Source organism: Daucus carota, chromosome 6 (genome assembly GCF_001625215.2).
Source record: "Daucus carota subsp. sativus chromosome 6, DH1 v3.0, whole genome shotgun sequence".
NCBI classification, from domain to species: domain Eukaryota; kingdom Viridiplantae; phylum Streptophyta; class Magnoliopsida; order Apiales; family Apiaceae; genus Daucus; species Daucus carota.
Genome location: NC_030386.2, coordinates 17,879,612 through 17,890,301, shown reverse-complemented (window position 1 = coordinate 17,890,301; position 10,690 = coordinate 17,879,612). Strand labels below are relative to the sequence as shown.

The 10,690-nt window shown below is 35.8% G+C and overlaps 1 protein-coding gene and 1 long non-coding RNA gene across 2 annotated transcripts; both read left to right on the top strand.

Moving 5' to 3' along the window:
• The first annotated feature begins 768 nt into the window (after positions 1–768).
• On the top strand, positions 769–1,724 carry LOC135147052 (uncharacterized). Its single transcript, XR_010284454.1, has 3 exons — positions 769–832; positions 905–982; positions 1,642–1,724. It is a non-coding gene; the product is annotated as an uncharacterized LOC135147052 (long non-coding RNA).
• Positions 1,725–3,711: 1,987 nt separating this feature from the next.
• LOC135147231 (uncharacterized) lies at positions 3,712–4,779 on the top strand. The gene has a single exon (XM_064080108.1). The coding sequence runs from the start codon at positions 3,712–3,714 to the stop codon at positions 4,777–4,779; it is 1,068 nt and encodes a 355-aa protein (XP_063936178.1).
• Positions 4,780–10,690: the final 5,911 nt, after the last annotated feature.

Genomic DNA, 10,690 nt, shown 5'->3' with positions numbered 1-10,690 from the left:
GCATCTACATCATCTTTACTCCGATAACACATGTAACGGAAGGAATAGAAGTTGGGGTTTCAGATAAATATGGGATTTACACTTCAAGAAAAGATGGAAAAGGTTCGGAGGATGATGTCGAAGAAGAGCATGTATTTAAGTTATTGTTGTTACTTTTCAATCATTGTGTATGTGTAAATCACAAGTCTAAAGTTTAAGTTATTAAAGCATGGTTACAGATGGGCTATCATGTTTCACACACGCATATGGAATATGAGTATTAGGATATAATGCATGGTGTTGTTGGGTTTGCAGCAGTGTTGGATCCTAGGTACAAGATGGAGGTATTGGAGTTCTACTTCAAGAAGATTTTTGGAGAATCTTCATTGCTAGAAGTTAATAATGTTCGGGATCTTTGTTATTCTTTGCTTAGGGAGTATCATGATAAGCTTGTTACCGGTGATGAGGAGGGCATTGGTGATTCATCTTTTGCATGCTCTACAACTACGTCTGAAAATGTTTCACAATATGACTTGTTCATAAGTACCAAGAAGAGAAAAAGAGTTGACACTTTAAAGTCGGAGTACGTTGGAGCATTATTTGGATGAGGATGTCGTGCAAAAGACGGATGGATTTGATCTCTTAAATTGGTGGAAAGTGAATGGACTTAAATATCCAAATTTGCAACACATGGCTCGAGATTTTCTAGCAATTCCGGCATCAACGGTTGCATCAGAGTCTGCATTTAGTTCCAGTGGAAGGTTGGTAAGTCCACATCGTAGTAGGCTTCATCCAAAAACGATAGAAGCTTTAATGCGTGCACAAAGTTGGTTGTGGGCTGCTGAAATGCCAGGTAATTAAATGTGAATTAAAATACTATAGCTACTGTATTTGATGGCATGTTTCTAACTATTTTAACTTTCAGGTGAGGCATCCACAGGATATGCAACCATATATAATGATATGGAACAGGAAGATTCATGCATTACTCGCGAGGTTTAAGGTTAGTCATTTCATGTTTAATCTATTCTGTGCTCATCTAGCATGTCTAATCTGTTCTGCTGATACATTTTAAAATGATTGCAATTGCCAGAACTGCTCGGCTTCAGTACTCTGTCTATACGTTCGACCAGTAAATACTCAAAGTAAACATTTAAGCTAAGTAAACAGCATAAGTAGAGGCAGTGAGCTATAATCCCTTTTATGCACTGAACTTTACTCTTTTGCATCAGCAATCCCGCCTGCTGTTTCTGGGACACGTAATCTTGTTGAGAACAAATTTATAAATTCTTGTGGAGAACTTTTCAGATCATGTTGACAGCTTGTAAGATATATTGCCATCATTAATCAAATTGGTTGTTGATTAAAATGATGTGCAGATTTAAGGAATTTATAAAAGAATAAATAAGGGCTACATGCAGATTAATAGGGTATATATTAAATTAAAATTTTAGGAAGCTAAGAAAATTATGTAATATAAGAAATGGATTGCTGGCATCCTTGTTATTATATAAAAAACCAGAAGAGACCAAAGCAGGGTGTTCTAAAAGGATATTGCTTCAGCTCCAGGGAGGTTAATTAGGTGCATCATATACTACATATTTGTGCCTACAGCTGACCACAAGGTTTATCTAATGAGCATTTTTTTTTTAATTTTTCCAGGAGCTATGAGGACTGAGAACTGAGAAGGGGAGTTTTGTGATTTTGCCACGATGAAGAATCTTTGCTGCTTAATGTTACCAGGCTTAATTGTCCACTTAATTAGACTATTTTTAAGGATTAAGACTTTAATTCAAGTATTTTTTTCTGCATTATTATAAGACTTGCAAACTATTTGTTTTTGCTTGTAAATCATGATGGATTTATTTAATCCTGTTGGACTTGGTTGAATTTAGTACTTGTTCAAGAACCTGCTACCAAATTATTAATTAATTTAATTTTGTTTTTTCGGATTTTCGGGTATCGGATTTCGGGTTTCGGTTATTGGATTTCGGTTATATCCAAATCCAATCCAAATAAAATCGGGTTTCGGGTATATCCGAATCCGATCCGAAATCCGTTGGATCGGATTTGGATATCAGTTTTCGGGTAATTTCCGGGTTCGGATCGGGTTCGGGTACAGTATAAAATTTCGGATTTGTGTATGGATATAGTCATATCCGATCCAATCCGACCCGATTGCCATCCCTACTCCTAGCCACAATTGATATTTTGGGCAATTAGTTATTAAAATTATGATATATGTGGCAGTGTGTGTTGTAAAATTTAATTTCATCCATTAGATTAAATATTAAATTCCTTTTTTTTATTCACTTGTCACTTTATATAAAAATTGTATGTTAAATTTGTTGATCAGTACTTTTTAATTATTTATTTTTTCTTTTTCACTGTTACTACCCAAAAGTACTCCTTTGAAAAGATTAAGCTTAGATACTAATCTATATACTCTTTAAAAAATATAAATTGTGGACGTGTCATTGTTAATTTAAAATTGATTGATTAGGTGAAATCCCCATTATAATTAAAAATACTCGCACCAACAGTTTCCAGCCATGTCTTCTTGAACTTGGTCATTGACAAAGGTTTTCAAAGGTGTACGTACTTAACAGCTAGCTAGTAGTCCCCACTTGAATGTTTGAGCATAATCTCTCCAAGTTCCACAGTTTGGAACAAAGTGCTACCACCCTTTCCTCGTTGAGAAACATCTAACCTGATTCCCTTCTCATATTTCTCCAATAATTATTAAGGCAAATTCATCATCTTATAGTTGTTCAATGTTCAATATTCGCCTCCAGCTATTATTCAGTAGGCCCCCTTTGTTTGCGACAGCAAATGAAATTAGATGTTGCAATTAAAACATTTGATTTTACTCTTGTCACGTTATGCTCGATTCATGACATTCAATGAACCATCCATTCCTCCTTTGATTGTCGGACTCAACCTTTCTTCTTGAGTAAGCATTAGCTGACCCTCACTTGTTTCCGTCTTCCCTTAAATGAGCCTATAGATTCTTTCAAAAACATGGTTTCAACATTGCCAAATCATTCCAAAATAGACGTAACCTACAGAATTTTTGAATGAATCTTTGTCTTCCCTTAAATGAGCCTACAGATTCTTTCAAAAACATGGTTTCAACATTGCCAAATCATTTTAAAATGGACGGAACCTAGAGAATTTTCGAATGAACCTTACCCAACAATTTTTTCATCACATAGAATTCACCCATGTCTTTCTCAAGAACTCGTATGTTTGTTACAAGCCTATTCAACTTTATACAAACCGAGTTGGTCACTATCTTTATACTCAACGACTAAAATTCAGTTTTAATGTTTAAATCCTTGTTTTTTTACTCAATTAACACCTTGACACGGAGTGTTAAAAATTAATAATATATTTTTGACTATTAAAATAATAGAATTGTGTGGGAGTTTCTAGAATAATCTTGGTACATGTATTAGTATGTTCAATGTATTGGCTAGGTACATGTATCTTGGTAGGTGAAGTCTCTTGGAGTTTAAGAGTTATCTAGATCTTTCTATTAGGTCCTATATAAAGCCTTGTACCAAGCCATTGGTAATCAAGTAATTTTTCAAGTAATACATTTCTTCTCCTAGATTGTCTTGTGTGAGTTTGAGTGAAATTTTTTCTTCCAACAAAGTGGTATCAGAGCCAAAGGTTCTACTTCTACTTGTCTTCAAAGAAGGCTTGTGTGGTGTAAAGAAGAAGGAGATCATGGAAAATGGAATGTCTCAATGGCAAATGCCAAAGTTCACCAAAGATAATTATCAGAATTTGTGTATTCGTATGAAGGCGATCCTTGGAGCAAATGATGTGTGGGAAATTGTGGAGAAAGGATTGGAGGTGCTCGAAGATGAAGCAAATTTGAATCAAGTTCAAAAAGATATACTTCAAGCCCAAAGAAAGAAGGATCAAAAGGCGATCATGATCATTCATCAATGTTTGGATGATTCTATGCTACAAAAAGTGGCTTCCGCAACAACGTCAAAGAAAGTTTGGGATACTCTCAAATCTTCTTTTAGTGGCGATGCTAAAGTAAAAAGAGTTCGGCTACAAACACTACGTGGCGAGTTTGAGGCTTTGCATATGAAGGAATCCGAATCAATCTCGGATTATTTTTTAAGGGTCTTGACCGTTGTCAATCAAATGAAAAGCAATGGAGAAGAGGTAAGTGATGTTCGTGTTATTGAAAATGTTCTTCGTTCACTTGTCTCTAAATTTGATTACAAAGTTTTTGCAATTGAGGAGGCTAAATATATAGATGAAATGACTATTGATGAGCTTATGGGATCATTACAAGCCCATGAAGAAAAAATGTTAAAGAAGGAGCCAATTGAACAAGCCTTACGATCAAAATTATCTTTTAAAGATAATGATGGAAGGTATACGAGGAGCCAAAGAGGTCGTGGAAGAGGATTTATATGTGGACATGGTGGCCAACAAAGGGAGGAAAATCAAAAGTACGAAAGATTGTACGAGACAAGAAATTCAAGAGGCCGTGGAAGAGGAAGAGTCACACCAAGGTATGGCAAGTCAAATGTTAAATGCTACAATTGTCAAAAATTTGGTCATTATGCTTCCGAATGTCGCGCTTCAAAAAATCAAGTGGAGGAGAAAGCTAATTTTGTTGAAGATAAAGGCAATATTGATGAGCCCACTTTGCTTCTAGCGCATAAAGGAGAAGTAAATTGTGAAGATAATTTATGGTATCTTGATAGCGGCGCAAGTTATCATATGTGTGGCAATAAAAATATGTTCGTGGATATCTTGATGATAAAGTGAATGGAAAAGTCACTTTTGGAGACTTTTCGGGAGTGCCCATCAAAGGCAAAGGTAACATACTAATTCGCTTGAAAAATGAAGATCATAATTTTATTTCAAGTGTTTATTATGTGCCTATCATGAAAAATAATATCTTGAGTTTGGGCCAACTAATGGAGAAAGGCTACACCATCATCATGAAAGATGAATTTCTCAATTTGAGAGATTCTAATGACAATTTAATTGCAAAGGTGCCTATGACCAAGAATCGTATGTTTATTCTCAAAATTCAAAATGATGTTGCAAAATGTCTAAAGGCTTGTGTTGGAGATTCTTCTTGGCTTTGGCATCTTAGGCTTGGGCACTTAAATTTTGATGGACTAAATTCACTTTCAAAGAAGCATATGGTGAATGGCTTGCCTCACATCAACCATCCAAATCAAATTTGTGAAGGATGTCTTTTCGGAAAACAATCAAGAAAGAGCTTTCCAAAGGAATCTATGTCAAGAGCAAGGGAGCCACTTGAACTCATTCACTCTGATGTATGTGGTCCTTTTAATCCTCCATCTTTTAGTAAGAATCGTTATTTCTTGTTATTCATTGATGATTTTAGCCGCAAGACATGGGTGTACTTTCTCAAAGAGAAGTCTCAAGTTTTTGAATGCTTCAAAAAGTTCAAAGCCCAAGTTGAAAAGGAGACCAAGTATCAAATAAAAGCCATTCGTTCGGATCAAGGAGGTGAATTCAATTCAAAGGAGTTCTTACAATTTTGTGAAGATCATGGAATTAGACGACCCGCAACGGTTCCAAGATCACCACAACAAAATGGAGTCTCCGAAAGAAAAAATAGGAGCATTCTTAACATGGCTCGAAGCATGCTAAAGAGCAAGAATATGCCTAAGGAATTTTGGGCCGAAGCGGTAGATTGTGCCGTCTACTTGTCAAATAGATGTCCAACGAGAAGTGTTAAAGACATAACTCCACAACAAGCATGGAAAGGAAAGAGACCATCTATTGCTCACTTGAGAGTTTTTGGAAGCATAGCTTATGCACACGTCGATGATGAGCTAAGAACCAAGTTGGATTACAAAAGTGAAAAGTATGTGTTTGTTGGCTATGATGCAAGATCCAAGGGGTACAAACTTTACAACCCCATCAATGGAAAGATCGTTATTAGTCGAGATGTTGTATTTGATGAAGAAAGCTCATGGGATTGGGGCAACACACAAGAAGATTATAATTTCTTCCCATTTATTGATGAAGAAAGTGAAGAAGATATCACTCCTCCCACATCACCACGAGCAACAAGTGATGGTGAAAATCCTTCATCTTCTTCAAGTGATGGTGAAGAGACACCACCAAGGCGTTATAGAAGTCTTGGAGAAATATATGATGAAACGGAAGAGGTTCCCGCTATTTCCGACTTAACACTTCTTTGTCTTCTAGCGGAAACTGAACCAACAAGCTTCAAAGAAGCTTTGCAAGATGAAAGGTGGAAGAAAGCAATGGATGACGAGATTGAGTCTATAAAGAAGAATGACACATGGGAGTTAGCAACACTTCCAAAAGGACAAAAAGCTATTGGTGTAAAATGGGTTTATAAAGTGAAGAAGAATGCCCGAGGTGAGGCGGAAAAATATAAGGCAAGATTGGTGGCCAAAGGCTACAATCAAAGACATGGAGTTGATTATGACGAAGTTTTTGCCCCGGTTGCAAGAATGGAGACTATAAGGCTAATTATCTCATTGGCGGCTCAAAATGGATGGAAAATTCATCAAATGGATGTGAAGTCCGCTTTTTTGAATGATGTTCTTGAAGAAACCGTGTATGTGGAGCAACCATTGGGATACATGGTGAAAGGACAAGAAGGAAAAGTGTTAAAGTTAAAGAAGGCCTTGTAAGGATTGAAACAAGCGCCGAAAGCTTGGAATAGTATACTTGACAAATATTTTCAAGCTCAAGGATTTTACAAGTGTCCTCATGAACATGCTCTATAAGCCAAGGTTGCTAAAAATGGAGAATTTCTTCTTGCGTGTTTGTACGTGGATGAATTAATATTCACGGGAAATAGTCCAAGTATGTTCGAGAAATTTAAGCAAGACATGGCAAGAGAATTTGAGATGACCGATATTGGGCTTATGTCATACTATCTTGGGATTGAAGTAAAGCAAATGGATGATGGGATTCTAATATCACAAGGAAGCTATACAAGGGAGATTTTGAAGAAATTCAAGATGGAAAATTGTCAAGCCGTGAGCACCCCCATTGAATGTGGAACAAAGTTGTCAAAATTTGAAGAAAGTGAGAAAGTGGATCCTACTTACTTTAAAAGTCTTGTGGGAAGTTTGAGATACTTAACATGCACGAGGCCCGACATACTTTATAGTCTTGGACTTGTTAGTCGCTATATGGAGGCTCCAACAACAACACACATGAAGGCGGCCAAAAGAATTCTTCGTTATCTTAAAGGTACAATGGATTATGGATTGTTGTATCATTACTCAAATGAGTTCAAACTTGTTGGATATTGTGATAGTGATTGGGCCGGTGACATTGATGATCGAAAGAGTACCACCGGATATGTATTCTTTATGGGTGACACATCGTTCTCATGGAGTTCAAAGAAACAACCCCATTGTTACCTTGTCCACTTGTGAGGCGGAGTATGTGGCGGCATGTTCTTGTGTTTGTCAAGCTATATGGTTAAGGAGAGTTTTGGAGGAGCTCAACATGTCACAAAATGAGTCTACGGAAATATTGGTTGATAATAAGTCGGCTATAGCCTTGGCCAAAAATCCGGTGTTTCATGAGCGGAGCAAACACATTGATACAAAATATCACTTTATTCGGGAATGCATCGAAAGGCGTGAAGTGGAGTTGAATTATGTGAAGTCCCAAGATCAAATTAGTGACATATTTACAAAGCCTCTCAAAAGTGACGCCTTCAACAAATTCCGAAGTCTACTTGGGATAGTCAAAATTAAGGGGGGGTGTTAAAAATAAATAATATATTTTTTACTATTAAAATAATAGAATTGTGTGGGAGTGTCTAGAATAATCTTGGTACATGTATTAGTATGTTCAATGTATTGGCTAGATACATGTAATCTCTAGGTACATGTATCTTGGTAGGTGAAGTCTCTTGGAGTTTAAGAGTTATCTAGATCTTTCTATTGAGTCCTATATAAAGACTTGTACCAAGCCATTTGTAATCAAGTAATTTTTCAAGTAATACATTTCTTCTCCTAAATTGTCTTGTGTGAGTTTGAGTGAAATCCTTTCTTCCAACACGGAGTCTTGATTGCATCCCAAGCCTCTTTGGCCGTCTTCTTATCAACAAGTATGTGTAAAATATCTTCGGTTACCCTTAGTAAATCATGGCCAAGGCAACTTTGTCCGTTTTTTTAACAGCAGAATTTGCATCACTCGGTTCTACCACCCTCCAAATTCCGTGTGGAAGCAAAAAGACTATCATCTTGAAGGCCAAAGCTATATAATTACTTCTAGACAACGTCTGATAACTCAGGCTAATCGCTCAGGCTAATCGACTCTCCGTCGGTTTTATTTAAAACAATCATCAATATCGATGTCTTTGACATTCACAAAGAACCTCCAGGAACTGTTACCAAATCTTGTTAATAATTTATATGATATAAATGTATTAACTATTTGATATTAAACTCGAAAGGTAAAACACATAATATATGCTTGTCCATAAACTTTTCTTTTATTTCAGAGAACAGTACAATATATAGATAGATTCGAAACAAAAAAAATCTAAAAGCTAGGACATGACTCAAAACAAATTTCCTAAACAAAGAGTACCTCAACGACTACAGACTCGCTACTATTGCATGACCAGGTCATGCTGACAAATATGTGCTCTGCAAGCACCAAACATATTCTGAACATTAACAAATTTAAAGACAAGTTGTAAGTGTGCAACTTAAATTAAATTAGCTGTTTGTTAATTTTATATATATTATAGGTGCCTTATGATTATTAAAAATGTAACAAAAAATTTATTTGATAGATTATTTATTTGAGTAATGAAATTGACTTTTAGTAAAAGTAATTATATAAATAAAATAAGTTGTTCAAAGTATATTATATCAACTTGTGACATGAAACGGTTTTTTTTGCTTATATTTAACATGAAGTCGGTTTTCGACTCATTAAGTAGATTTTTGACTTATTATACACACCTACATTTTGTAATTAAATTTCAAAAAGGACTTTAAGTTCCTTGTTTGAAGCCCAGCAACCACCATTCATTAGAAGCCTTGTTGTTTTCTTCCAAGCTTTTCGCTCCAATTAAAGTATCAAATTCTATGAGAAACATCATGTTGAATTGAGACCGGGGATCGGAATTCTTTCCCATTCCCAGAATGTTTTGAGGTTTCACCTATGGTTAACAACTAAAGGTGCCGGCAAAGTTAGTGGTTCGGATAGATTATTTGATGACTCAACGGGAGGTTTTCTGCTTGGAGGGGTATCTTAATGAGGGATGTATTTGAAATAGAATGTATAAATACGTTTTAGTAAAAATATAATTTGTCCTTTAAGATAGATTTTACAATAAAGAGGCCCTAAAATATATCAAATACTGACATGATAATTTTTTTTAATATTACAAATTTGCTAGTACAGGAGATATAAATATAAATTTATGTATTAAATTAGGATGTAAAATTAATTTGAATTTATGTGCTCCCATTTTACTAGTGTCAAAAACATTATATATTTCAAGGCCCAAAAAAGAAGATATGCCACAAATATTGCATAACTTAAACTACAAGAGCCATGTGGAGGAGGGTATTGATTGCACATTTTTCATTAACTGCCAACTGAAATGAAATTTCGGTACCATCACTAACTAAACTTTGTGTCAAGACGTTGTAGATTTATATATAAACACAAACTAGATTTAAAGGTGGGAAAATTTCTCAGGTAAATACCCAGAATTGTTGTAGAGTGTCCGTATATATATTTATTAGCAACTTCAGAAACTGTTTATTATCACCTCCAGTCTCCATCTCTGTTTGCTTCATCTAATTTATCAAAATCCTCAACTTCTCCATCTAAGATTCCATTAGTTCTTGTAATAAGTTGGTGTAGCTGTACTCTCAAAAAGCTTGGAAACCTTAACAAGGCAGCAGCAATTGATGCTTCCGGTGTCATGCTCGCTGTCGGGTCTGGAAGACCAGCAGTCTATTATAGTAATCACACTTTAAAAGTTAATAACATACATTGCTAAGTTCAATACCACCTATGTAAACCATGTTGACGTACTTGAATCTTGTCTGCAACTTCTAATATAATAAGACCCGGGTCACCCTCCGCTGAACATGAAAGGCAGCATATTTGAATGATCCATTCATTCAAATAGCCGGTCGAAAATAGCCGTTTTTCTTGTAGTGCTGCCTAGATCTCCGTGGATTAGAATAACAGTGGAAGCAAATCTGAAACAAAAGAAGTGAAGACTAGTATGAGAAGTCATCAATTACCGCTAACTACAAGAATGTTTACAAAAGAGATTTATTTTCTACCTATACTCTGGTGCAGAAGCTTGATTTGAACGGTGAGTTCTTCCCAACTACTCAATAGCGTGATCAGCACTCCAGGGTAATTCTAGGTTGAAGTGTACAACAGTTATCAATTTATATAATATAAATACAAACGGAAAAGACAGTTGGCATGTTAGGCATAAAGTTGTCTACTATTTTATACCTGCTTTGTTGCCCTTCTATCCACTTGCAATGATACGCCAGCAGATGCAGCCATAGAAATGATAGAAATTAGCTTTCTTCCATCCATGAATGGTTGCTTTTCATTCATGTTGACCATATCCCTGGGCACACCCTCTTTGGAGAATTAAACAGAGCACTTCAGCAGCCACATAATAAAAGCAAACACTTGTACAGGGATGCAA

Excerpts from the sequence above, each read along its gene's own strand:
- LOC135147231 (XM_064080108.1), top strand. The coding sequence starts at position 3,712 with ATGGAAAATGGAATGTCTCAATGGCAAATGCCAAAGTTCACCAAAGAT.